Source organism: Salvia miltiorrhiza, chromosome 2 (genome assembly GCF_028751815.1).
Source record: "Salvia miltiorrhiza cultivar Shanhuang (shh) chromosome 2, IMPLAD_Smil_shh, whole genome shotgun sequence".
Classification (NCBI taxonomy): domain Eukaryota; kingdom Viridiplantae; phylum Streptophyta; class Magnoliopsida; order Lamiales; family Lamiaceae; genus Salvia; species Salvia miltiorrhiza.
Window position 1 is genome coordinate 74,763,386 of NC_080388.1, and position 27,708 is coordinate 74,791,093.

The 27,708-nt window shown below is 36.2% G+C and overlaps 6 protein-coding genes across 10 annotated transcripts in view; 2 read left to right on the forward strand and 4 right to left on the reverse strand.

Annotated features, from left to right (window-relative positions):
• Positions 1-897: 897 nt before the first annotated feature.
• Positions 898-5,865, reverse strand: LOC131009396 (probable protein S-acyltransferase 1). The gene is made up of 5 exons (XM_057936701.1): positions 5,522-5,865; positions 5,227-5,397; positions 4,848-5,093; positions 4,303-4,515; positions 898-4,193 (listed from the first exon to the last, which is right to left on the reverse strand). Exons 1-5 carry the CDS (start codon positions 5,717-5,719, stop codon positions 4,044-4,046), a joined length of 978 nt encoding a protein of 325 aa, XP_057792684.1. The 5' UTR covers positions 5,720-5,865; the 3' UTR covers positions 898-4,043.
• A 518-nt stretch (positions 5,866-6,383) lies between these two features.
• Positions 6,384-13,853, forward strand: LOC131009397 (protein RRP6-like 3). Of its 2 annotated transcripts, none has more exons than XM_057936703.1 (13): positions 6,384-6,752; positions 8,688-8,812; positions 8,921-9,171; positions 9,709-9,807; positions 9,893-9,976; positions 10,161-10,247; positions 10,688-10,808; positions 11,051-11,235; positions 11,316-11,360; positions 11,505-12,013; positions 12,090-12,585; positions 12,690-13,363; positions 13,528-13,853. In XM_057936703.1, the coding sequence occupies exons 1-13, from the start codon at positions 6,610-6,612 to the stop codon at positions 13,532-13,534; spliced, it is 2,826 nt and encodes a 941-aa protein (XP_057792686.1). In that variant the 5' UTR covers positions 6,384-6,609; the 3' UTR covers positions 13,535-13,853. The 2 variants fall into 2 exon arrangements, with proteins under 2 accessions (XP_057792686.1, XP_057792685.1); XM_057936702.1 differs by having other exon boundaries at positions 13,556-13,853.
• Positions 13,854-14,506: 653 nt separating this feature from the next.
• Positions 14,507-19,513, reverse strand: LOC131009398 (NEDD8-activating enzyme E1 regulatory subunit AXR1-like). Of its 4 annotated transcripts, none has more exons than XM_057936707.1 (15): positions 19,334-19,513; positions 19,053-19,225; positions 18,749-18,912; positions 17,716-17,826; positions 17,504-17,583; positions 17,255-17,405; positions 17,060-17,153; positions 16,478-16,566; positions 16,192-16,265; positions 15,934-16,096; positions 15,696-15,781; positions 15,499-15,582; positions 15,248-15,428; positions 15,044-15,144; positions 14,507-14,950 (listed from the first exon to the last, which is right to left on the reverse strand). In XM_057936707.1, the coding sequence occupies exons 1-14, from the start codon at positions 19,369-19,371 to the stop codon at positions 15,061-15,063; spliced, it is 1,572 nt and encodes a 523-aa protein (XP_057792690.1). In that variant the 5' UTR covers positions 19,372-19,513; the 3' UTR covers positions 14,507-14,950; positions 15,044-15,060. The 4 variants fall into 4 exon arrangements, with proteins under 4 accessions (XP_057792690.1, XP_057792688.1, XP_057792689.1 ...); XM_057936705.1 differs by having other exon boundaries at positions 15,499-15,603; XM_057936706.1 differs by having other exon boundaries at positions 14,507-15,144.
• A 243-nt stretch (positions 19,514-19,756) lies between these two features.
• On the reverse strand, positions 19,757-21,425 carry LOC131009400 (uncharacterized). The gene is made up of 4 exons (XM_057936708.1): positions 21,382-21,425; positions 20,736-20,784; positions 20,577-20,652; positions 19,757-20,152 (listed from the first exon to the last, which is right to left on the reverse strand). The coding sequence occupies exons 2-4, from the start codon at positions 20,757-20,759 to the stop codon at positions 19,788-19,790; spliced, it is 465 nt and encodes a 154-aa protein (XP_057792691.1). The 5' UTR covers positions 20,760-20,784; positions 21,382-21,425; the 3' UTR covers positions 19,757-19,787.
• Positions 21,426-22,787: 1,362 nt separating this feature from the next.
• LOC131009404 (uncharacterized) lies at positions 22,788-25,691 on the forward strand. Its single transcript, XM_057936716.1, has 3 exons — positions 22,788-23,155; positions 24,096-24,119; positions 24,919-25,691. The coding sequence occupies exons 1-3, from the start codon at positions 22,972-22,974 to the stop codon at positions 25,236-25,238; spliced, it is 528 nt and encodes a 175-aa protein (XP_057792699.1). The 5' UTR covers positions 22,788-22,971; the 3' UTR covers positions 25,239-25,691.
• A 38-nt stretch (positions 25,692-25,729) lies between these two features.
• LOC131009401 (fatty acid hydroperoxide lyase, chloroplastic) overlaps positions 25,730-27,708 on the reverse strand; it is a 7,772-nt gene continuing 5,793 nt past the window's right edge. Inside the window, exon 2 of the mRNA XM_057936710.1 lies at positions 25,730-26,875. Within this exon, the coding sequence (XP_057792693.1) occupies positions 25,826-26,875 (1,050 nt within the window). The 3' untranslated portion in view covers positions 25,730-25,825. The remainder of the gene's footprint in view (positions 26,876-27,708) is intronic.

Consider the following 27,708-nt stretch of genomic DNA (forward strand, 5'->3'; position numbering starts at 1 on the left):
AAATGATGTCATTTTGAGAGGATTTTTAAAACATTAAACTTAAAAATCGTAGGGTTTCTGTAGAGTTCGTATGTTTATACATTGAATTTATGATAAAGTTACTATAATATTAAAGTTCGTGTATTTTTTCGCTTCTTTCAAAGTTTATGTCTAAAATCGAAGTACTCCAAAATTAATGTATTTAGACACTAATAACCCTAAAAGTGCGACAATTTTATTTTTTTATTTTGAAGAAGTTATATACATAGGGGGTCTATATTTCCTATATTATTTGTGAGTTTTATTCGATCTTGATATTTCTGAGTATTCGATGGGAGCTAGTATACATTAATATTTTTTTTCTTATACCTCACGAAAATAATATTAAGATAGTCAAGTTTACATACATAAAAATCAAAGCACACCTTATTCTTTTTTCCTTTATTTTCAAATAGATTAATAAAATTAATAAATTAAACATCAACTATAAATTAATCAGTCGTGCATGTATATTATATATACATATAAATTATTATTCAAATTGTTGAAAAAGAAACAATAGCTACCACTTTAATCATACGCGTAAATCCTGAATTTACAATTAAATTGATTGATCAGCAACACCAATATTTGGAATATAAGATACGTAATCGCAATCTTCTTGTAAATGTTATTCGATAAATAAATTTTTTTCCCACATAATATACTGATCGATTGTATGTGAAGTTTAATGAATAAAACAAATTGTAACAATATTGAATTCTCAAACAATGCTCAACTTTACAAGAAAAATCTTTTCCCCAATACTAAATATATATAGATCAACGGTGATATATTATATGGAGTTCGATTTTATTTTTTTAACAGGATTTATAACAGTTTCCTATTTCTTATTATAGTGATTCGAACCCTCAATTCTTTTTTGAAACGGTGAAGGTGCCATTATATTAGGAGGAATCCTCCAAAATAATATCGCTTAACCAGCGAGGGAAATCAGCAAACCAACACACTGGTTGCTGACAAGAACGCGTAAATTGCGCCAAGCTATGCGCCGCCCTATTAGTCTCTCTATACATATATATGTTTCACACTAAGAAGAATAAACGAACGAGCAACACAAAGAATATCCAAAATGTCGTCCGGTAAAAATTGACCTTCCTCTTCCGGACAAGCCATCACGCGTGCAGCTAACATGGAGTCCGTAAATACCTCTATCTATCGGTGTAAAATCATACTCTATGCACCACATAATGCCAGCAACAACCGCCGTGATCTCCATGAGCAAAGGAGTCGAGCTCGGCTTTGTCTTCTTCGAACCCTCAATTCTTAGTTGAAGAGGAAATGTTTTACTAACTGAACTGTGAGCCCGAGTTGATTTATAATGATTTCAAATATTATTTTTTATAATAATTAGTAGAAATTACTATAACGTGTCATTGATCGATATGATGGGATAAAAGTATATAATGATATTTTATACTAGCAATAGTAACTCGCGTCACAATACAAAGTTCTATTCAGCCAATTATTATTCAAATTTCCATCGAAAGCATTGTAATAATTTAGAAAAACCTTCCTTTATTCACAATGAAAACGAAAGCTTATGAAACACTCATATTGAGCCTTTTTTCTCTTTCAAATCTATAGTGATAAAAAAAGTTGAAAAGAAAAGAGAGAATTGAACAAGTGCTCACACTTTATTGAGCAGAATTTCACATGATTCTTTCTTCCTTTAACCAACCTTCAATTTTAGTGTTTGCACTTAAAGTGTACATAGATAAAAAGATCTTGCTATTTTGTTGGTTCAATTTTGGGACCATTTTATTCCCATATATAGGCTCGTAACGAATCGAATCAAATTAAATATTACTATAATTTTGTAATTGTATTTGAATGCTATTCGAATAAAAATCAAATATTTATATTGTATTATTATTTGATTCGAATATTAATCGAATACGATAATATTAAATTTTAATATTGAATCGACTAAAAATTATTTGATTAATTTACAACCGTGACAAGGCGTGACTTGTGGTGAAAGAATGATTTCAGTTTGAGGTTTTACAATTGTGAAGTTATACTTTTTGATTAAATTATGTTTCTTTGCATTTTTCTTTTTTAAAATTTTCAATTATTATATATTGTCATAATATAATGTCATAGTAGTTCTTTTATTATTAAATATTTAATAATATCAAATCGAGCCTAATATTTATATTTGAATTAGAAATTTAGAATTTAATAATTGTGAATAGATATACAATCTAAATAATTAAAACGATAAGATTTTTTTTTTGAGGAAACCGTAAGAATTTTGTACTCGTCTTGTATACTCAAACCTAAAACCTTTGACTTTAGACATTAACATATTGTCGCTTGACCAACACACGCACCGGATACAACTTTATCTATAACAATGTGTGAATTGATAAAAACGATACTAATGTTTACTATACAGACAGTATCAAAATTATTTGAGTCCCACAAGAATTAGGCATATGGGGTCCTTTGCTACTAATATAATGGATCACACAAACTTAGATCTATACCATTAATTCATGTCGGTATTATAAAAAATCTATGGATCAAATTATCAAGAATCATGTGATTAAAGTGGGCGTGTTAGATCACCAATTTTTGTGGACCATTGACCTAAGAATCATGTGATGCAGCAACAAAGATGGTGACACATACAAGCAAATTGCAAAATTTGATTTAGAACAACAATTGTGAGTTATTTCAATTATTTCATCTTTGGCATACTTTTTTAGTTAGCCAATCATGTAAATTGTTCTAAGAAAAATTTAAATTGTTCTAAGAAAAATTAATACTAGTGGTGATATACAAACTATTATTCTAAAAGTCAGCCCTTTTACTAAAACTTGATCATGAGCGATTTCTCTTTTCTTTTTTCCGATTTTCAAATGAATTATGTACACGTTTATGTGTTGACCTAACGATAGAGTGGTTAATACATTATATCAAAGTTTAAATTTTACTTATTTAATTACAAATAATTTATTAAAAAAGAGTTTTGTCAAATAAAATTTGTAGTTTTAACGTGATTTATGAAGCATGCCAAATTAAATCACCATCTTTTTAATTTTTGCACAATTTCGTCTCTGCAATTTTTTTTTCAATCATAAAATTGTTGATTTGGAGTTTATGATTCCCCACGTAATATTCATGTTATGACGTCGTTTTCTATAAAATTGCTGAATGTTGAAAAGTATGGTGCAAATACAAGATACAATCATTTCATAATTTGAATAAATTTTTAACTGAAATTATATGAAATGTCGTTTAAGCCTCACAAAGACAATGTTGTCTTTACTAATTCATGTAAGCTAATTCAACACTCTAGCGATTTAAAAAAATGCGACGATGAAATTGTAAAAATTGAAAATATGGTTATTTAATTTGCCACTTTGAAAATCACGTTAAAATTACAATTTCAAAATAGTTTATGATATCATTAATCAAAGCCATCAAAAGAAAATGAGAATGCAACTTTTTTTTAAAGAATTACAAGTATCTATTGAATAATCAAATAAGTCGCTCACGCGCAGACGCGCAGACGCAAGATTTCTACACCACACAAAGGTGAAAAAATAGTCGAACACAATCGGGATCACTCCCACACAAAAATATAAAAGCTATAACGCACGTAATTAAGCGGAATTGAACTCAAGAACTGTTCCAAGAGGATAATTTTTGGGTGAAAACTTATTTGGTTACTTTCCCGAATCCCAATGAAAGATAACATAAAAGAATCCGATATATGGGAACTTTTTATGGCGATTAGAAGATCATGGGAAACATATTTGGGGATCAATAAAAATCAATTTCGATGCTATTAAATGAATAAATATGGCAAATCTCAAAAGTATCTTTTCATTTTGTTTTCCCATAAAAATAAATGCGACGGGGCCAAGATCCCAGCTACCAATGAGTTAATAGAAATACAGAATCAAATGTGAAATAATTCAATCTCATTGACACCACAAAATATAGGAAGCAATTTTTTCAATTTTATTTAATCATCTAATATTATTCCACCATCATACTTGATCATAAATTACCTCTGATCGAAAGTCAACCTTAGGAGGTGGCGTTGACCAACGCAAAGCCTCCATAAAATTACTCAAAATTCCTTTATCATAGGGATTTTGTGACGACGCATAATACTGAAGAATATTCTCACACGATGTCTGTATAAAATAACATTTCCAAAAAAAAAAAAAAATCGTATTAGAAAAATAACTAATTTTAGAAGAATCAAGACTATAAAAACATGATTTGAATTAATAACTAGTGTACCTGATTTATTGCAATTAGGTACAAATTGTAGCAAGTAAGGACACCAAGTAACAATGTAGCACCAATGCTAAATGATGCCAGTGCGAAAGTCACAATTAAATCGACGTCGTTTTGAGCCATTTTGTGCCCGAGCTTTTGGAGGGAGAATGCGCATATGTATGCAAAGAAAACTAAAGCCATGAAGAGGAAGAGTACGTAGAGTCGGTAGTTCCTCTGCAAAATCAAAATTAATTAAAATTATTTTTATGTTAGCGAAAATTCCGATGAAATCATATAATCCGTGACACGTGTCACTTTACACGCAATTTTGGTCCTTCGCAATAAAATTGAAGGTCAGAATACGTAGTTTTAGTATTGAGACACATGTGGATCGATAAGTTATCTCTTTTCGCCCTCGACTTTTTTCTTTATATATAAAGTAGTATAAAATTCAAAACCTACCACCTCCAACCTTGTTAATGAATTAGATTCCACTTAACTATATAATCCAAGTTCCCCCCTTAATGAAAAAGACATATATAAACCCTTAATACGTAACAACGTACCAAACCAATACATTGACCTATCAATGGGCAATGACGATCAAATTTCTCCACACAATTGTCACACACAAGGCAATGATGACTTCGTGGTGTTTGATATATATTGCAAATCCTGCAATACTTAAGCCTCACTTTAATTCCTTCTACTTCTACTTCTACTTCTTCGGTCGTGCTTTCGACTAACGGCCGATCGCTTCGGGGAATAATCCCCGGATCAATCGTACTAACCACTCCCAAATTGACAAGAACCTACACGTTTCACGAAATTAAACAATAATTACCTATTTTTACAAAAAGTGTTTCATCTTCTATTCCAATCGCGAGAGTAAGAATTTGCACGAACATATAATTTAAAAAAAAAGGATAAAAGGATCAAACTTACAATAAAGGTCAAGATCACACAACATATTATCTTAACACTAGAGTCGCGAGAAACGTCGTCATTCGCAACGTAAGCAGCGAAACTCCAACTCGACATCACCACCGCCATTGTTGTCAGCACCAGTCCTCTCGGATCGGGGCCGCACACGAGGCGGCCGCCGCAGAAAAATACCTGCATGCATTGATTTCGAGTGTTAAGCGAAAGACAATCCTTAGTTTAATTTTTGAGCAAATTTTATCATCCCCCCCTTTTTTTCACTAGGGTTTTTGGCAGTCTGTGCATGAATGAGTTGTACGTTGTTTCCGGGCCAAACATGGTACAATCTCGTCGTGCGATCGTCGCTTCGATCGCCGTGAAAGGATTTGAGCAACCTTTCGCTGAAAATCCTTTTCGCAGAAACTAGCTGTTGTCGTAAAACGGTGAGATTTGCTTTCGTTTCTCCGTTTTCAACCGCTGTGAACTCCGTTTTGGCGTCGGATTCGGTTGAAGCCATTTTTCTCGATGTTTTCAGCGAGATTTTGCTGTTGAAACTGTGCGTATATATCTTGAGTTCAAATGTAGAGATAAGGCGCCATGAAGTTTTCGCAACTGACTTACAGTTATGGATTTTTTTTAATTTTTTTATTTTTATTTGAAGTTTGGTAAATTGGCCGATTTTATTCAAAATTATTAGTGAGACCAAAACTCCGATTAATCTTATGTGTACTATATATCACGATATATATTAAGTAAAAAATAAAATAAATTAGGGATAATCGTGTTTTACGTCCCGAACTTTCCAACAATGGTTATTTATATGATTTTCCAATAACGATGGTCCCCAAAATATTTCTTTCGGCAAGATAAGTCATATTTTTGTCTTCGAATTTTGTAGAGCGGGACATTTTATGAAAAATACTGAAAGTTCGGGATTTTTTAGGAGGAAATGAAAGTTCGAGACATTTTATGGAATATGTTAAAAGTTCGGAACATAAAACTCTATTAACCCAATAAAATATTACCTGAACATTAAAAAATTATAAATATGCACTGAGTTTTTTTTTTTTTTTTTTTTTTGAGAGAGTAAGACAATAATGTTTATTAAAAAAAGAAATTAATGTATATACTATTGAAATGGGCTTAGCTCACCACGTTTGATCCATAACAATTGGGCCAGCTAGCCCACTTTGACTAGGCAATTTCTTCAGCCCAGAAATTAAAAAAGAAATTTTCTGCTTCATCAATGGCGGTCTCGCTGCTTCAACGAAGAAGCACTACTTCTTCCATAGTTGCTTCAGCTAGCAAAATCTTCACGTTGGATGCGCCAACTCTTAGGCTAATTCGATAAAATTATTGATATTTGGTGTCGGAAAAGAAGTGCATTAGTGCCGCTGGATTACTAATATGGGTTCAACATTTGGAGCTGCGGCAATGGCGGTGGACAACGATAAGCTCGGAGCAGCACCCCTTGTTATCGCCGCCACCTGTTTGCTCGCACTTGCAATCTCTGTTCATCTCATAAAGCAATTCTTCGCGAACACGAAGTGCAAAATGTTGAAAGTAACACTACAGAAGTCAAGATTTGCATTCTACAGAAGTCAAGATTAGCAAGCAGCAAAAGTCATAAAGAGGAGCTGCACCAACCAAAGTCATAAAGAGGAACAGCGGTGCATTTATTTAGCAGTCAAATATTTACCACGGATCCCTTAATAATAGGGATCCTGGTATGACTTTAGAAATGTAATGCATTATAAAGAGATCATTGTATTCTTCAGAAATAACAAGCAATATCAGAGAAATAAAATAACAAACATTTGCTTCTCTCTACTTTCTCTCTGCATTATGATGATACCATGTTTTAACATGGTATCAGAGCAGGCATGATTCTGGGAACTCAGAAATCATTCATCACGGTTCCAAATACCTCAAATAAAATCGGCCTTCTCAAAAGTGAGAAGGGAGGCTGCCCGACGACAGATTTTGCAGTCGGCAACCAACCGCTTCAAAACCAACATTTCATCATCGGAAGAGACCGGGACCGAACTTACCACCACATTCCGCCCTGCAACACAGCCAGAAGTGCGGTTGCAACAAATCACCGCCGATAGAAGCAAAGAAGGCGGAGGAAAGAACCCAGGCGTCTCGGTCGTCGCCGCCGCCCAATCTTCGCTGCCGCCGCCGAATCATTACTACGGCGTGGCTAACTGTCAAAAGCCTACCGGAGCAGCGGCGGTGGCTGCGGGAGCAGCGGAGGCGGCCACAAATCGGACATCTCCGGTTGGGCAGAAGAGGGTAGAGACGCAATTAATGGCGGATGCAGCACTGGAACGGCTGCTGGAGAAGCTCCAGCAGCTACTACTGTACGAAGCCCAGTTGGTGAAGAACGTGAAGACCCAACTGGAGAAGCTGGAGATGAATCTCCGGGTCTTTAGAGCATTCCTTGCAGATTCCGCGCAGTCGGTGAAGGACGACGACGACGCCGTCTTTGAGGAGCTCGTCCGCCAGGCAAGTGACGTCATTTACGAGGTGGAGGACGTCGTCGATCAATGCCGCCGCCGGAGCCAGAACTCTGCGGCGGAGCCGGCGAAATCGAAGGGCTGTGAAGAATCCAATGTGATGATGATGAATGAGAGAGAGGCGGATGTAGAAGGAAGGGGAGGCAGATGGAGAAGGGAATTAGGTATAGGGTTTGGTGTTTTGACACTAAACCCTCATTCTTCTCTTTATTTGCAAAAGATACCCCACCCTTTAAAATCTGCCCCCTAAGTTTTTCAGAAATTACAGAAACACCCAATTTGAAAATTAAAAAAAAAAAAATTCAAAATCAAATGAAGAACTCCTAAATACGAGTATAAACTATTTAAAATTCCAAAATTCAATTCAAAAACTCCTAAATACGAGTATAAACTATTTAAAATTTCAAAATCAAAATGAAGAACTCCTAAATACGAGTTTAAACTATTTAAAATTTCAAAATCAAATGAATCATTTGATTTTCATGCATTTATCGACCGGATATTGCATATGCTGTTGGGGTTGTGAGTCAATTCTTGCACCAACCACAAGCCGACCACATGGAAGCTGCGCTCAGAATTATGAACTCCAAGAGTTTTTCAGAAGTTCTTGGCAAGTTGAATATCGGAAATCCCGTTACTCAACTTGAGGGGGAGTGTTGAAAGTAACACTACAGAAGTCAAGATTTGCATTCTACAGAAGTCAAGATTAGCAAGCAGCAAAAGTCATAAAGAGGAGCTGCACCAACCAAAGTCATAAAGAGGAACAGCGGTGCATTTATTTAGCAGTCAAATATTTACCACGGATCCCTTAATAATAGGGATCCTGGTATGACTTTAGAAATGTAATGCATTATAAAGAGATCATTGTATTCTTCAGAAATAACAAGCAATATCAGAGAAATAAAATAACAAACATTTGCTTCTCTCTACTTTCTCTCTGCATTATGATGATACCATGTTTTAACACAAAAAACCTTGTTATTTGATTACGGAACCGAAGCCCCAATACAAATTCAAGCGAGTATTGGCGGATAATTCGTACTCTCAATTCAAACACCTTAAGCTCCACGCAGAGGATTCTGTCATCGAAGGTATAATCCCTCTCTCTCTTTCTCGTTGATTACTTATGTTGAGTTTTTTTTTTTTTAACCTTAAAAAAAAAAACTTTTGTTGAGTTATTTGTTTACTGTTGTTGATAGAGGAGTACTCGGATTTGCATCCATACAAAGGGGAGATTTCGAGCCTAATGAAAAATGCAAATGTGGAGATTTTGGAGTTATTTGAAGGGTGTGAAAAGTGGAGTTTGGAGATGGGAGGTGAGTATGTGTGGGTTGAGGAGGAGGCGCAGTTGAGAGAGGTCGCGGAGGAGTTGAGCAATGAGAAGGTGTTTGCGGTGGATACAGAGCAGCACGGTTTGAGATCATTCTTAGGTTTCACAGCTCTGATTCAGGTTCATGATTTCTAGCATCGAAGTTCCCTTCTTTGTGTGCTTGTCTCACTTTATTCAGCACGTTGATCGGTTATGTGTGTGCTTCGGGCTTTATGGTGCTTGTGATTAGGATAACTGATGTTAATATGCTTGAGGCTGATGATGCATTAGTTATTGGGAAATGTATTTGTTTCTATATGGAGAAATTTGAAGATTATTGACCGTGTGCGTTCATTACATCAATTATTGGTGCCACGAGGCCTTTGTGACACTTTCCAGCTTCTTAAGTTTTACTCTTATGTGTTAGATATGTAGAAATTGTTCGTACGAGTTTTTATCTTCTTGTGTTCTGTTTTATTGGAACTTCAAAAGGGAACATTTTTCCAACCTTGTTCCCAAAGAAAGAAAGAAAGAGAAGTAATGTACGGCCATAGGAAAAAACAAAAGGATAGATAAGCATTTATTGAATAGCGGCAAATATAAGCATTAGTCCAATTTGATCGATTTTCATCAAATTGCGTATGTAACAGTATCTTCCATGCATATGTATTAACACAGATATCCACTATGAGCAAGGATTATTTGATAGACACAATTATCCTGCATGATGTGATGGGACTTCTTAGGCCCGTATTTGCTAATCCGGGAATATGCAAGGTGATATTACTATTGTTTTCACGCAATAAAGTTTTTTATTATTAGTTTTTTTTGCTCTTGTAAATGAAGTTCTTTTATGCCACAGGTGTTTCATGGTGCCCATAATGATATTCTCTGGCTTCAAAGAGATTTCCACATCTATGTTGTCAATTTATTTGACACGGCCAAGGTTAGTTGCAAGACATGATCTGTTTTCAGTTTCATCTGATATTTGAGTCATTAAGGAGGTTATTGTCTTTATTGATTATTCTGAACCATCTGAAGAGTTTGATACTTGTCGTCCAGATTGTAAGCTCATTTATTCAGCAGCATCCTATCAAATCAATGAGTGCTGTTTTGCTTATGTATTGCAGGCATGCGATATTTTATCAAAACCACAGAAATCGTTGGCGTATTTGCTTGAAACATATTGCAGTGTTGCCACAAACAAGCTGTTGCAGGTTTGCACTAGTAAATATAATCTCGTGTATGCTCATATGTCCTAAATTGGCATGACCTCTGTGGAAAGCAGAATAAACTCAAACATTTTGTTGGTTGTTGCTCAGTCATCAGGGGATTTCCATTAATGAAGTCTGAAGCTATTTCTGTTCTGTGATGCACTGTAGTGGAACATTTCAGTCCGAGTTTGGGAAATTTATGGGTTAATAAGGGAATGTGGTTCGCAGTGACATTTGCAGCATTGTGCATGAAATGTTTTTATAGACGTCTACCAATATTTACTTTCTTATGCTAGAATTCAAAGTGTGTGTTTGTTCGGGGTGTGGTGGGAGGTTGTTCATATGTACCTGTATCCAACTCGACTATCATATTGGTTAGCTGGAAACACCATATAAGTTGTTTTGATGGTCATGCACTGACTCTGAAACCATCTGAATTGTAGAGGGAGGACTGGAGACAACGCCCTTTATCAGAAGAAATGATCCAATATGCTCGAGTAGATGCACACTATCTATTGTATATTGCATATCGTCTATGTACAGAGCTTAAACAACTGAAAAATGGTATGTTTTATAATTGTTTAAATTTGTGCATTCCATTAGCTATCCTGTCTGCATCTTTATCGTAAAAAAGAATAGAAGAAAGATATATTGGAGAAAAAATGTTATGTATATTAATACGAATAGAAAGACCCTCTCCTTTTCAAGTATCTGGTTTCACCAGGAGCACAAAAACAGTCGAACTCTCATTTTCAATTTTATCAGTTTCCCACATTGTCACATTCTAAAGTAAATAAGTGCTTCAGAAAATTCATCTCCTGGTGACAAGTTCCATTTTCTTCTCGAGGCTAGTCGACGGTCAAATGCAACTTGTTTGCAGCTTTTTGCAAAAGATGTTGAATCTTGTACTGGAGAATTGGCTGCATCATCAATCATTTCTCGGTGCTTAAATGATCCCGGAAATATTTCACCAAGTCTTTGTGATGACAAGGTATTTTGTTTCTCCGAGTATTTTTAATTGTTATTTGTGGAGCTGGGATGGATAATACTGATGAAGAATATTCCTTTCAGTTTCAGGAACTTGTGAGACAACTGTGTGTATGGAGGGATCTAATGGTTAGTGTAATCAGTTGCTGTATTCTTAAACTCACTGTGTTAAGTTGCATATGCTTAAATTGCAATATCTTCTTAAAGTAACTAACTAGCAATACATCTTGAATTATGTGACAGCTAACTTGGATAGATGTCAAATTCTTTCAGGCTCGCCTCCATGACGAAAGCCTGAGATTTGTTTTGTCAGATAACGCAATCATTACACTAGCAGCTAAAATCCCAACAACTGAAACTGATATTTACAGCAATATGCTCGAAGCTGATTCAGATGTTGAATCTGTGACGATGGTTCCTCTCCAAACTCCATCACCTGTAGTTTGTTCTCATTTGGACGACCTGCTCTGCTTGCTTCGGGGAAGGATTACCAATCTCGATGATATACTTCAAATGTGCATCCGGGAACACCTCGGTCCAGGTGGTAGCTGTCCTCTTTCTGCATATAACTATGCCCTTCTGTCCAAAACTACCCTGGGAACGAGCAATAGAATCACGCCTAATCACAACGGATTCAGAGCTTCGAAACAGGTTGCAAAGATGGCTTCTCGACAGCTTTTTGTTCAGAAATTTTCATGCAAGTCCCCTGTTTATCACAACTGTAAGATCTATGCAAATGACGGACGATTATTATGTTACTGTGATCAGAGAAAGCTTCAATGGTTAGATAACTGTGCCTGTATACTCAATGATTTACTTCCCGATTTTGTGCAAGCTAAATATTAACGTTTTGTTCAGGTATCTGAATCGGGATCTGGCAAAACTTGTAGAGGAAGATCCTCCGTCCATCATGCTTCTCTTTGAGCCCAAAGGACGCCCAGAAGACGAGGACAACGACTTTTATATTCAGAGTAAGAAAAATATATGTGTTGGCTGTGGTGAAGGAAACCACTACCTACGATACAGAATCATACCTTCATGCTACAGAATACATTTTCCCGAGCATTTGAAAAGTCATCGCTCCCATGATATTGTCCTCCTTTGTGTGGATTGTCATGAAATTGCTCATACTGCTGCTGAAAAGTACAAAAAGCAAGTAGCTGCTGAATTTGGAATACCATTATTTATTCGTAGGGTCGCTGACTTGGATAAGACACAAAATACTCCTGCATCTTCTTCCACTGCGTCTTGTGAGGAGGTTGGTGTGTCTCCTTTACAGTTGCGTATTGCTGCTATGGCTCTGCTGCGCCACGGACCGCGAATGCCATCTCAGCGACGTGAAGAATTAATGCAGGTAAGAAGCTAATAATACTGACCATTTTTTCTAACATCTTGTATTTTAACTCTGCCCGATTCCCTTTTCTCCGTAATATGCTTAACAGTCCTTAATTTGAGCAGACTGTCATGACTTACTATGGAGGGAGAGAAATATCAGATGAAGATCTTGAAAAGGCTTTGTTAGTCGGAATGAGTCCTCACGAGAGAAGAAGATTCGAGAAAAAGAGAGGTTATGTGTTCAAACATCTGGGAAAAGGTAACAATTCAATTGATGCTGAAGAGGATGATATTGCTGGCAAGCCATCTGTCACCGTCAAGAATGCATCAAACGATGAAGACGAGGAGGATTCGTTGCACACCAATATGACAGATGCTTATCAACAACAAGATTATGACAACATTTTAGATGAAGCAGAAACAAGCACTCAACATTCGTCTCCAAATATCAGAGAGAATACTTCTCCATCCAGTGCTGACGCCGATGATGCTGCATCAGATACAAAGATGGTTTCAGCAGCCGGAAGCATTTCTATCTCCGACAATGATGAAACTTCTGGAAGCGGAAATTTATCAAATGGGGTGACTAGTCCGTTGGAGGATAAGGACGTTTCGCTTAAGCATGATTCGAAGATGTCATTATTAGGACACGGACCTCATGGAAAGCAAGTAGTCGAGTATCTGCTTAGGGAGCGCGGCGAAGATGGGGTCCGTGAGTTTTGTCAGAGATGGAGACATGTTTTCGTTGACGCTCTTCATCCGCGTTTCTTGCCTGGTGGCTGGGATGTTAAGCACAGGTACGCTCTTCATCCGCGTTTCCTTTAGTAAACTGCTGGGGATCTTCAATAATTTTTTCTTGTTGATTCTTGAAGAAGATTAGCACACATGAATTCTTGAAATCTTAAAACTCGATTTTTGATTGAATGTGAAAAACCTGATATACTTTTTGGTATGTCCAAAGGATTTGATGTTGGACACTTTTTTGCCAGTGGTAAAAGAGATTTCGGTGAGTTCAGTGTCTACAAGCCCACCACCAATGCTGCTGCTGCTGCTATTGATGGATAGAACTCTCTCTCTCTCTCTCTCTCTCTCTCTCATCTTTTTGTTGATAGAGACTACCATGCTGGAATTTTGCTGATGGTGAATTGATTTAGTTATTTTTTTTCTTCCTCCAATTGTGTTGTTGTAAGTGGAATATAGCAAGTTGTTACTTTGAAGAATGGCAACAATTTTGTAACTTTAATTTTGAGTAATTTTTATGGTGATATTGAAGGATTTGCTTCTTGATGTTTTCCCCTATTAGTATAAAAGTTGGAAGAATAGTTGAGAACAATATTTAATTACAACAAATTCAAGCTCCAAAATCATATAGAGTAAATATGGGAGAAATAGTTTGCTTTGTGAAATAAATTAGTCATTTATTTTTTAAAATAAATCATAATATATAATATGGTATTATTCTATAATAATTACAGAATGTTCTATATATAATATGGTATTATTTATTTTTTAAATAAATTAATAATATTAATAATATTCTATACAACATGAATAAAATACGTAATTTAATTATAAAAAAAAAAGAGGAAACTGAAAAACAATAAGATGGAGGATAAATACATAGTATAATTGTGTGTGTGTGTGTATATATATATATAATTGGCTTAAAGTTCTAAATGCTTATAACTTGATTATTCTAAATTAATTTTTTACATATCATGCATCAAATTAAAGCTCGAATCACATTTTTCACAATGCATATAATTTTCTTAGTGTAATAGCATCAATCTGAGAAAAACTAAATTATAGAAATTAAAAATTAAGAAAAAAAGAATAATTTTTTGCTTCACATAATAATTGACCAACTATGCTAATAATTTAGTTAATTTAATTTAATCTTTGTATATATAATAAGCCATTATTTTTTAGAAGTTACAAACTTACCATTCAAAATCAATTTGAAATTAATTTCAAACTGAAAGTTGCATTTCCAATACATTATACATGTAGATAGATTAATGGTTCAACCTAATTTCCACTCCACAGCCATTTCTCACTCAAAAACTGCCACTACTCATTCATACCGATAAATCTATCCATCAAATATAGAAAGATTTATGTTTTTATTTCAACATCGAATCTTATCTTCAACCTGTATAAATAGCTCGACAACGACAACAACGGAACAGATAACAATGGTGGCAAAGTCTCTCTATTAATTCAAGAACTCAACGATACGAGGAAGAGAGGAAGGCCACGACGTTTTATGCAGCTCATGGACGCAGGCGCCCAGCCATCTATATAAAAATCGCGCCTCAAGAAAGGTTAGTAGCATCGTTGAAAAATTCAGCGTTGTCGAGGTTGATGATGTTAGGGCGCTTTTGCTGAGTAAGATATGAGATTTTTTCACACAGAAAACTCGAAAGGCATCATGGCAGGAAACGAACCCTTCGGATTAGAGATAGCACAGTACGCACCTGTTGCTCGTTCGAGCTCAGAGCAACAGCAGCTGTGATTTATGGTCCACACCGTTGAAGATGAAAGTCCCACTCATTGGAACGAATTGTTTGGTGATGAGCTGCAGGCGAGAGCACGTGGCTCAGTTGCAGTTTCAAACAAATTGCTCGATGGTTCTTGGTTAAGACCTTCGTAAAAACTAAGACGAGATAGAAAAGACCGACCTTGATCACCTCCTGTGAGGCGACTCCTCCAATGAAGGCAGCCACAGCATGAAGTTCTGCAGCGCCATAACGGCACATTTCATTGATGAGGTCTTCGGTCAGGGTTGATCCGTTGCAGCCCAAGTCGTTGAGTAGGGAAACAGCCGTTGTTTTCAATCTGGAGATCTCTTCGTCCATCTCACTGCAGGGTACCAATCAGATACGAGGCAATGATATTTCGGGTAGAAAAGACATACGGAGAGGTTTTTTACCCATCAAACTGCCCCGGGAAGCTATTGTAGTTTGCAGCGAAACGATCCACAGCTCGTAGAAGAATGTAGAATCCAACGGCAATACTGCACCGCGAATTTGGAGTGCTGGCAAGAGTTAATTGGTTGTAGCGAAACAAATCCACGAATTATAAAAGGATATGATATTCAAGGAAACAACATATCGTATATAACCCTACCAGTAGTCTTCATCGGTAAGATACTTCTGTAGCTCTAATTGAACCGGCGAGCTGAACTCCTCCTCAATCTTGCGATATCTGCATACCTAAATAAACACGACACGAATAAACAGAAGGAAATCAGTAATTTGGAACACTGTGTTAAAAGGAAAGTCTGCAAGCATGCCATTTCAATTATGTCTAAGGAGAGTACATAGATTAAGGGACTAGAAGTAGCAATAGAGTTTCGAGCAGAAACCTTAAGTTTCCTAGCATTTTTGCAGAAACCTTTTATGGTTGCTTTCGAGATGCTTTCCGGGTCTCTACCTAGCTTCTTCAGTATTTTCTTGACGAGCTTGTCCATGACGAGAAAATCGGCCTCAGCCTTAGCCTGGTAGATCTTCTGTAGGGAGACGTATAACCTGCACCAGATGTGAGAAGTAACCCCGAAGTCAGCATAAAGACTTGTTGGGTCGTGTCTACTACTATTTGGCTCGACAAAGCAGTAGTCACTAACTCAGTTGTAGATGTCATATCCGGGATAGCTCCCTCCAGAGGTGCCTCTCCGCCTCCTTCGTTAGCTATGAATTCCTGAATTGTGAAGCAAAATTGTTGAATGTCATGATGATTTTTTCAAATTCATCAATTATAGCTTACATCTCAAGACTACATTTGTTTCGGCTGTCGACTAGCCTACATCTCTGTCAAAATTCCAACCAACTAAAAAAATATAATATGGTATGCGCGAATAAGTTATCTCATTTCACGCCATAAAATTTAGCAAATCAATTGGTAAGAATTACCTTTAGAGCTGCCACCATCACCCAAAAATCTGAAGAGTTGGAATTGACATCGGCACAGCCATCATTAATTATTTGCTGTAGGCTTGAACCTGTGATGTGCCAACATCGAGCTGTCAGGAAAGCGATTAAAGAGCATCTTCTGCATTGCTCAGCAGCAAACTTTTGTGACTAAATATCACAATCGGCAAAAAAGCCCTCTACTTTTGGTTTATGATCTTCTATGATACGAAATGTTCCTCGAATCTGAATCTAACAGCTATACACGTAACACAACCAAAAAGTAGACCAGGAAAGTTATTACTTTATCATATCCTTATTGAAATTTCTTGTTTTCGTTATAACATAGTGGCAACATTTAGTTAAATAAGGTCCATGACTATCAGTTCGTGACAAGAAATGGATACTGAATGGTTCTTCAAATAATGTATTTTGCAGGCTACTTTGATTAGGAAAAATACCATGGTCCTTAACTCAAACAATCTCCCATCCTCGCACTACAAGTCTATCTCATAATTTGAACTCCAACGAGCAAATATCTTAACATGTTCTTGTACCAGTAATTTACGCAGAGAATGGACTTACTAATTCCTTGAGGAGTGAAGACTTTGAATGAAGCTTCCATGGCTTCTTTGTAATTGTCTTCATCCGTTGCAATCTTCTTGGCCTTAATTAAATCCTATAGCATCCATCCAGAGACCAACCAGAACATCTCAAAAGACAGACACGAAGAATAAGCGCAATGAACAAATTACCAAGGCGAACAAACCAATAATGCACCTTAAATACTTTTTTCTCTTCCCTTGTTGACGGAAGTTTTCCATTGTGAGTTTTTGTCCATTCGTCTGCCATCTTAATGAGAATAATAACATAAGGAATGTGCTTATGAGCAACAGGATCAGCTGTGTCCAAATCAATTGATTCTGCGTATCTGTGAATTTTTTTAAAAATACATACTCTCATTTTTCATGGAGAATGTGAAGTTGTGAACTATAGCCATACGATACGATAATATAAAGAAGATCAAACCTCCTAAGCTCTGGCCATGGGTTATTTAGCCTAAGATCGTCTAGAAAGTGATCAGGCTTTGATTCAATCACAGCGTGTTCCTGAAAAAAAGTGAGACTTACTATCCATGCCTTCAGAAAAGTGAACCCCAAAAGCTTCCCTCTTTAAGAAATATAATGTTCACCATGGAAGCTAAACAAACTAGACGCTACGTCTAAGATGCACCAGAGTACCTTCACACTGATACGAACAAAACCAGTAAGGCCATAAGAACGTGCAAATATCAATATGACATTGGCTTCACGACAGATTCTATCCAATTTCACCATTGAAGATTCAACAAGCTGAAAAAAAACCCGCAAGACACATGTTATCAGGGAATTCAAATTATGGCTTGGCTGTGAAAGTGAGCAATACTTATTACGTATAGGTACGAGAATTTCTCAATAAAAGACAAATATTCCACTAGAATTGGAGATAAAAAATTTATTTCATCACATTAGAATGAAGTATCCATAGTGCTAGAAAATCGAACGGGACAAACCTAAAAGCAGACATTATATAGAAAGAGACAAAATAAGATAAATGTGTGTTCAAACCCGATGATTCGACAGTTCCATAACACAATCAGAAGCTTGTCCAAATTCCCACTTAAACCGATCTAGACAATCCCTACCCCTTCTATGAATAAACTGATTTTCAGCCAATGTGAAATCTACAACAGTATACCACCAAACAGAAACACTTGTCGGTCTTTATAAATACGACATCAAACAACTTCAATCTTAAAGGGGATCTAACACACTGATCTAAGAGCAATTATAACTAAACAACAAGTAGCTTTGTCTATCCAATCATATACTGTAGAGCTTCCAAGGGTTTAAGCCAAAAACAACACATGACAAAAAACTCGAAAGCCAACATATTAAAGACCACATCAGCTTGACTGCAAGTGAACAATGTGGATCACACCTATCCATCTTACTCAACTAAGCTTAGAAAATTAAAAGGGGGGCAATAAACAATAGTAGAAATTTTATCCCCATGCTAACTTTTCTAAGTAGGCCTCCACAAAAATTCCTGCTTCAATCTATACAACCACAAGGAGCACCGTATGTTCGCTACTGAAACATGAATCAAACGCATCTATGCATCTCTTAAAGAAATTCAATATTCTAAAACCACAACAACCAAAAGGGCAGATGAGCAAGCAATTTGCAACCAATAACGGCGAAGAAAGAACAATGTATAGCTCGTGTTCCACACCTGCGTGGCAACAACCAAAGTAAACTGTGAAAAGAAGGATGGATTGGATTCGATCAACTTCTCGGGATACTCTTCAATGAATTTTGCCTTCACTGCATCGTTCAACTCCTGCAGAAAGGCACAGACCGTTTTCGCCTTCGATTGCCCAACACTCGACTCGTCCACTAGATAGTCATCAACCAAAACAATACAGAATAAAAAACACAACAATCCCACTACAAATTTACTATTAAGAAGAAGAAAAAAAACTCACACAATCCAATACTATTAGGGCTAAATAAGAAAAAAGATCGAATTTGTGTACCCATAAAGTTATTCCCGAGGTCCCCGAGCTCAACTTTGGAGCCATCAACAACAGTAATGCTTCCAACTCCACCAAGAACTAGATTTTTCAAGGTCTCTGAACCGGTGGGCCCGCAGTTCAACAAACATATGCTTGATTTCTCGAGGGCTTCTTGCCCTTGCTCACCCCAGATTCTTAATAATAAAATTTACAGAAAAAAAAAAAAAAAAAGTTACACAGACCGAAATTGTGAAGGGAGCAGAGGGAAGATAATGGGAATTGAAAGGAGGAAAATATGGTACCTGAGCTGGCGATCGTATTTGGTTTTGGGTTCCGCCATTGTTGATTAGCTTTGTCGATACGCAGAGATTTTTTTTTTTTTTTTGGATAAATATACGCAGAGAAAATTTAGCAGAGCTATTCCAAGAGAGGGAAAAAGAGAAGAGTGTCACTGTTAAGGGGCTGTTTGGTTGATGCTTTAGCGCATATGAAAAAAATATACAAATAAAAAAAGGATATAAATATAAATAAAAATAATTAAATAATTGATCAGCATTTCAGTGCATAAAGGCCCAAATATTAAAACCCAAAACATAAGTCGCTTGAGAAATATTGGGCCTACGCAAACAAACGTTTTAAAGCCCACAAAATCGGAAAATAAATCCGTTTCAATAATTAGATAATTCAACAAGGCGTCTAAAAAATAGACAATTCAACTAGGTTTGTTTGTGCACAAGTGTAAAATACCGAAACTGATTATAGTATGCTACAAAGGTTCATAGATTCTTCGATGTGGTAAGGGATGGTATAATCGATAAGCGGATAATAAGGGTCGCGCCGCCTGCGATCATAGTTGATGTTGTTTGCAGTGTAAGAATAATCAGGGATGCTCCTCGTTGGATCCTCGCGCCACATGCCATAGGATTCTCCGAAGCTGTCGTAATACGACGATGAACCGTAGCCGTACGATGTGCCACGTGTCCTTGGATGGCTGAGATTTGCCCACACGAGTTCTGCGTGTCCGTCGCATCTGGTTATAGCTCTGATACAATAGTTTGGCTCGACTTGCCCCACAATCATGGCTGTTCTTCTCTCTGCATCCATAGTAATATCGTATGTGCCTTGCAAAATAAAAAACAAAATAGTGATTAATTTGTGGATATCTCATGATAAACTAATTAACAAATAAAAATGACATTTATGGTGCGTTTACTTTGGTGGTAAAATTTTCATTTGAAAATGATGGATAAGAAAATGTGAGATAATATTATATTTTTCTCATTTTTTTATCATGTGTTTACTTTGTTAGAAATGGATGGATAAAAAAATTGAAATGTTGGAAAATATTTGCATACCCTCCCAATAGGATAATATTAATATCCAACATTTGTGAGAAAATGAGTGAAAATGGGGCTGCCCGAATAAATTTTTCAGCCTGATCGGAGAAAATTATCCATCATAGGAAACATGTGAAAATGATGAAAAATATACTTTTTCTAATCTTTTCTATCAAAATAAACACACCCTAATTAGATAAGATCTTACCAACAATGGAACCTAGTATTTCCATGGTGTGTCTCTTGCATGCATCACAACGAAGGTGCACTTTTAAAACACAACGCTGCAATAAACAAAAAAAATTCAAGAGCAATAAATATTTCTCGACAAAAAAAGAAAGAAAAAAGTTGAAGAAATTGGGAATACCAAAGTTGCATATCCATTCTCCATGAGGGATAAATTTCTTGGTGGAAAACTGCGATTTAGATATTAATGAATTGACATGAATCAAAGAGAGATAAATTCGAAGAAGAAAAGTAAAATTAAAATACCTTATTGAGATATTACAAAAAGTAATTGAAATGAGGCATCTAAAAGAAATATATATAGAGATAGAGTTTTGCGACGTGCTTAAATTAATTTTTAGGCCATATATAGAGTTGTGTACAAATGTAACATAAAATCTCTTACCAAAAACCCCAATCACTTTAATCTTTTTCAGCCAACTTACCTAAAATGAGTTATTAATAATCCAAAAATTTATCTATGTCCAAAATTTGATAACTTGAAAATAATGAAGATTGGAGAAATTAATAAAAACCTCAACTTTCTTGATGCTTTCTGCGCCATATAAATTATATGACCTAATAAAAATCAGTTTTTTTTATCACATTTAACCTAGAATTCATTGACAATCAAAGTAGTTGGCAATTCGAAAACTGAGCTTTCAAAAAAGAAAAATAAAATACAATAATAGTTGGCAATAGAATTTAACAGAGTTTTTTTTTTTTGGCTACAACATAGAATCAATTTAATACTAATACGTTAACTTCAACAATATTAATTCACATACCTTGTCAACACGATTTTTTTGTTTTCTCTAACTCTTGCGTTTAGCCTGTGAAATATTAAAAAACAAAAATCAACCATATTCTTATTCTAAAATAAGAAGAACTAATCAATTGCTTCAAAAGAAGAAGAAGAAGAAGAAGTAATCAAAATTTTAAGAACTGACCTTTAATTTAAGAATCAACCGTGTTTCCTGTGAAAGAAAAATGATTGTTGTAATTCATGATTTTATAGATGGAAATCTAGGTTATAAGGTTTCCATTATTAATTTTGAAGTTTAAAATCTAGAATTAGTACAATTTTCGTAGCTAAATATTTTTACAACTTTCCTAAATACAATAAGAATATCGTTTAGTTCAATAAAAATTAGACTTATATATATATCTAAAATATGGGACGCCATTTTTTCCCCTTTAAATGAGTTAGGGATGGGAGTTTTTCTTCTTCTTTTTTTCTTTTCTGTTCTTTATTTGAAATGAAGAAGATTATAATTAAGGTATGTAAAAGGATTGGAGATCTAATTAAGGTAAATATTGACGAATTAAATGTAATAATCTAATTAAGTAAATTATGGATTTTGTAGATTTAATAATAATAATAATAATAATAATTATTATTATTATTATTATTATAATAATAATAATAATAATAATAATAATAATATGCGCTCTACCATATAACTAAGTAAAGAATTTCCCATCGAATTTAATTTCTTATGTCACAAATGTCACAACTTCGATTATTATCATAGACGGCCTATCCTTGATCTTAGATCATAAATCCTAAATATTTGTTCTTTAATAAATATCTTACTTTAATAAGTGATGAATTTTCTAATATGGATTTCACTTCCTCCATCCTTTAAAATTATGCATACCTTTCTTTTTTGGTACGTCCTTCAAAATTATGTATACCCTATTTTTGAACATTACCCACATATAATTCTTACAATTTTACCTTTTTAACTTACATTATTTTTTCATGATCAACTTAACAATACCCTCAATGTGGGACTCTTTCTCTACTATCATTACTACAAACAACTTTTCATTAAACCCGTGCCACAGTCAACCGTGCATAATTTTGGGGGGACGGAGGGAGTGTATGTTATCCAAACTATTTCATTGCTATTTTGAATTTGTATTTTATACAAAAAAAAATATTGTCTTAAATGCATTTCTTTATTAAAAATTGTTTTGAAAAAAAAGGAACCTTGCTGACTTGTACAATTAGCAGAAGAATTTGCAGTCTATTGTCTCAAAGTAGTTCTTTTTAAGCCAAGTGGCAAGCAATTGAAAAGGGTCCAAAATGTTATAAACAAATAAACACTATGGGTCAAATTAAAATTTTCCAAACTTTGTGGGCTAATTCTGAAACTGAAGGAATTACAAGGAGTGAGCTGTTATTATTTTCAGTCTCCACTGTGTTGGATTCGATTTATGATGAACACACTGATTCACAGTTCACACTCGCATTCTAATCTCTATTGGGATCTCATCACGCATTGGAGTAAGATTGATTTCGAAGCGCATGTAGCTCTGCTGATTCACATCTAGAGAGAGAGAGAGAGAGAGAGAGAGAGAGAAGGGGAAAAATGGCAGTGAGAACTGGGGTTTTGAAGGCAGTGCTTGGTTTAATGGCGATTTGCTTGGCAGCGTATATAGTGGGCCCGCCTCTGTACTGGCACTTGATGGAGGGATTGGCCTCTGCTTCTGCTACTTGTCCTTCTTGTAACTGTGATTGTGATGATGCTTTGCCCCTTCTCTCAATTCCTAAAGGTATGTGTAGTTGGTCTAGATCTATCACGATCTCTGTGTTTGAAGTGTTAATTATGAATTAAAATCATTTATGATTCGATTTACTGGCATTAAAGCTCGATTTTGGATGCAATTATGTGTAATTGTTTGATTGCTGCGCGAGTGTTTTTATTGGTTTCCTTGAAATTGGTCGTATGTGTAGGGTTTAGATGATTGTGTGTTGGTGTGACTTTGATAAAGATGCGGACTTGGCTCTGTTAGATAGCTCGTTTCAGCAATGAAGTGTTGGCTTTTGCCTTTTTTGTGTGGCTTAAATCTTGATTAGGCAGCGGTTTCATGCTTTCGACTGTAGAGAGATCTGGGATTGAGTCATTTTGTGGGAATTGTAGTTAAAATCATAATGTGATTTGATGACTAGATGGTCGTGTGCGTGGAGTCGGCTTCTGTTTGGCACGACATCAGCTGGAATTTTCAGTTGGATGATTGAATCCTTGAGACCGTGGCTGCTTTCGCCTCAATATGTAATTGATAAGATGTAGAAAATCTAGGGATATTATTGTGTTGATAGACCATAATTTAGTGGCTTAATCGCTTAGATGCAATCATGCTGATTCAGAGATATAATGAGTAGTGTGGCCTGGGAGGTTCCTACCTGTAGGAGATGAATGAGTTATGTGCCCTCTGAATCTTAGTTGAACAACAGTTGCACGTTGTGTGCAGTTGGTCGATACACCAAAAGACTGAAATATATAATAGGTGTCAGAAATATTGATATTAGAGCAAATGTAGCTCGCAGTAAGCCAGTAACATGATAGTATAGTATATTATATTGTGAGGCTCGTATGCGTGTTATGCTTTATGGCATAGGTAGAGTTTTTCAAGGTGTTGCTTTCTTTACTTGAGTATCTTGTCTTATCTGCTCAAACATAACATTTGCTGATTACCTGTTTGCCTCTTGCAGGACTTCATAATGCTTCCTTTGCAGGTAACCACTGTATTCTTTGTTTTGATTGTCTTACAATAACAATTGTTCACTGTTCCTTTGATTCTGGTGCCTTGATTTTCTCATTGGTTCTTTGCATCAAGGAGCATTATCAGTAAACAATCGAGCTACGAACGTGGCAGAATAAAATTGTCATTTTTCTCCATCTATCCTCATGTGACTTCCTCTTGCTAGAATGCTTCACTAGTGTTTATGCCTTCTTGATGCACATAGCGCTGTTTTTAGACCTTTGTTTTTGTGTGTAAAAAGCTTAACACATTAAATTCTCATGGAAAATATTTGAATGTCTATGTTGTCACTTTTTTATGCCTATAGAGTATACATTCTTCTTCCTTGTACATGACCCTTAATAGTAACGCATATTTTTAGCGGCTGCCTATTGCTTTCTTGTTTTTATTGCTCTGTAGGAGTACGTTTATAGGTCCTCTTTACATCACATTAACTAAAGTCAGAATTATGATGCCGGTACTCATTGATTTAAGTTCTACACTTTCTTTCGGATCTAGAGTTACATTTGAGTAGTTTTCTTTTGTTTTGTGGTCCCTATTAATAATTCATTTTTCCAGGTGTTTGCATTTATTTATGGAAGAAGATGTTTGCATTTATTTATGCCACATTATTAATGGACAACTGATAGCAACCTAATTTAGATTTGAAACTGCTGCCTATCTTAAGTTTGCAACATTTTGTCTTCCCGCTTTATAGTTTAATTAGTTCTCGATCACTTATCATTGAATTCTCAAACTATCTGCTTGCTCTATATTCTCCTCATGTCTCACAGAGTGCGCAAAGCACGACCCAGATGTGAGTGAGGACACACAGAAGAATTTTGCTGAGCTACTGTCTGAGGAGTTAAAGCTGCGAGAAGCTGAAGCTTTGGAGAATCAGCAGCGTGCTGACATGGCACTGCTTGAAGCGAAGAAGATGACGTCCCAGTACCAGAAAGAGGCCGACAAGTGCAATTCTGGAATGGAGACCTGCGAGGAGGCAAGGGAAAAGTCTGAAGCAGCTTTATTAGCGCAGAAACAGGTGACGGCAATGTGGGAGCAAAGGGCACGCCAAAGAGGTTGGAAGGAAGGCACCGGCAGGGCTCAATCCTAGTTGAATTATTACACGCAATCTATTAGAAATACCCAAAAATTGTCATATATAGTTTCTTCAAATCAGTTAAACGGGCATGGTGCTCTGGTTGAAGGGCATCACAAGCTCCGAATACCTGGTGTTTTTGCTGAAAGCGAGCATCAGCTTTACGAGCATCATTCAAGTCTGAAAAATATTATCGGTTCTTCATGTAGAGGTAACGTTGTCACTAATATTGTTATTATTTATCAGAATTCCTTCTTTTGTAAGAAAAGGTGAGACTTCATTTGGAAGAATTTTACATACAGAATTCTGTCAACGCGAACAATTTTCTTTAGATTGAAGCAGATATGGTGCTTATAATGTTTATTGATCGATCTTAGAGATTGAAGAAATGTTTTAGAACTTAGTTGTTGTGTATATTGAGCATTGACAAGATTCATTATTGTGATATTTTAAGGTTCATAAGTTCAATTTTTGTGTTATGTTATGACTTGAAACAGGTAAACATATTATTCTGCCATGTTTCTTTTATATATTGACAGAAGTCGACGTTTACAGACGTCGTAAGGTATGATGATACGGACTCATATACGGCGTAGATACCGTCACTTTGCCTTTTTGAGAGCAGTGATGGAGCCAGAAGAAATTGAGATCTCATCATATCTCTGAAACAGGTAAGCCAGAAACACAGCAGCAGTTTGAGGCACGGCGTCCCTGGCCACGCACTGCTTGTTGGAGGCCGACGGCCCCGGAGTCCCCGTCTGCGGCCCGTTCGACCAGAACAGGTATTCCAGCAACTCATCACCACCTTTTACCTTTGAGAATCTGTTGTACACAAAGTCCTCTGGATTCTCAAATATTTTAGGATCCCTCATCACTAGTGGCTGAAAGCCACACAGCAGTTCCCCTTTCTTGATCTCGTACACGGCGTTGTGCGAGCCGAGGTCGAAGTCCTTTCGAGCTCGGGCGAACTGCTGCGGGACTGGTGGATCCAAACGCAGTGTCTCGTACACGAACGAATTCACCAGGTCCATCTTCTTCACCGTTTCAAAGCTAAGGACGTTGTTCGAGAGCTTCTCCCGTACCTCCCTCCTCAGCTCCTCGTGCACGCTCGGCTCCTGCTCCCCGAGGTTGCCGAGGAGCGAGAGGAAGAAGAGGGAGAACCCTCCAAACGCGTTGAACCCGAGCATAAAGATGAGGTTGTGGATGGCCTCCTCCTTGGTGAGCTTGAACTCGGTTTGCGCTCTTCGCACAGCCTCTCCGGCTCCGTTCTCGACGAAACTCGCGAGCTTCTCGTAGTCGGATTTGACGAGCCAGAAGGGGTAGGAAAACGAGTGGAGGAAGATCTCCTCAAGGGGCTGCACGACGTTGATGCTTATCGTTGGGAGGAGCTGCACGGCGAGCCATTTGTCGAGCATTATGTGGCCCGATTTCTTGATCTCAGGGAAGGCAGAGGCGTTGGCGCCGAGGATGTTGAGGCTGAGGAAGGCGAAGAGGAATTCTTGGAGAGGGAAAATGTAGTTGACGGAGCCTCCATCGCCGGCGGCGGCAAGCTGGGACTCGAGGGAATCCCACATGTCATCGAGGGTGGTAGCCATGGATGAAACCCAAGTGCTCGAGCTTCGTCTTATGATGTCGATGGCAAAGTCTTTTATCTGCGAAATATGATGGTATAATGTTACTAAGATTAGAAAAATGAAGAAGAGTACTAAATAGGTTTCGAATTCAAGATTTCCTATGGATTATTTGAAGGGGTTATTTGCGTTAAAATAATACCGATTTTCGCCAATATTTTATTTTGCACGCCAACTTCAAAAATGATAAAATACACTAATTTAACATTTTCGTAAAAATTAAAGTTCACGTCGCTACACGGTGGCATGAATTTTTCATAACCAAAACGATGTCGTTTCAAATAAAGCAGTGTCATGATGAAACCAACTTACGCGATTTATGACATCGAACTGATTTTATTTTGGATGAAAATCTTAACCATGATAAAAATTATAACAACCGTTAAATTAGTGTATTTTCGCACTAATTAATTTTGAAGTTAGCATTATATTTTATCGCCAATAAGCCTTATTATAATTATTAATTGTTTTTCCTCAAAAAAAAAAATTATTAATTGTTGCCACACTTGAACTACGTATCGATTTCCTCTTTTCTTAGTCAACGAATATTTATTTTGATTCTAACAAAAAACCTTTAGTAGTATCACATTTCTACAAAAGGAAGAACAGAACCAAAAAATAAAAAAAGGGTAAACGCGAGACGTGCAAATTTGGACCACAGTAGGTTCACATCACAAGTAAATAAATAAATAAAATTGGGCGATAGTCTTTTGTCAAATATAGTTTGATAAATAAATAAATAAATAATTTTTTGTGATAAATAAAAAAGAAATTGTGTATAAAGTAAATAAATTCAAAGAAAATAAATAATACTATCCATTTTATTGAACGCAAGTTACGCAACTAATTGATAC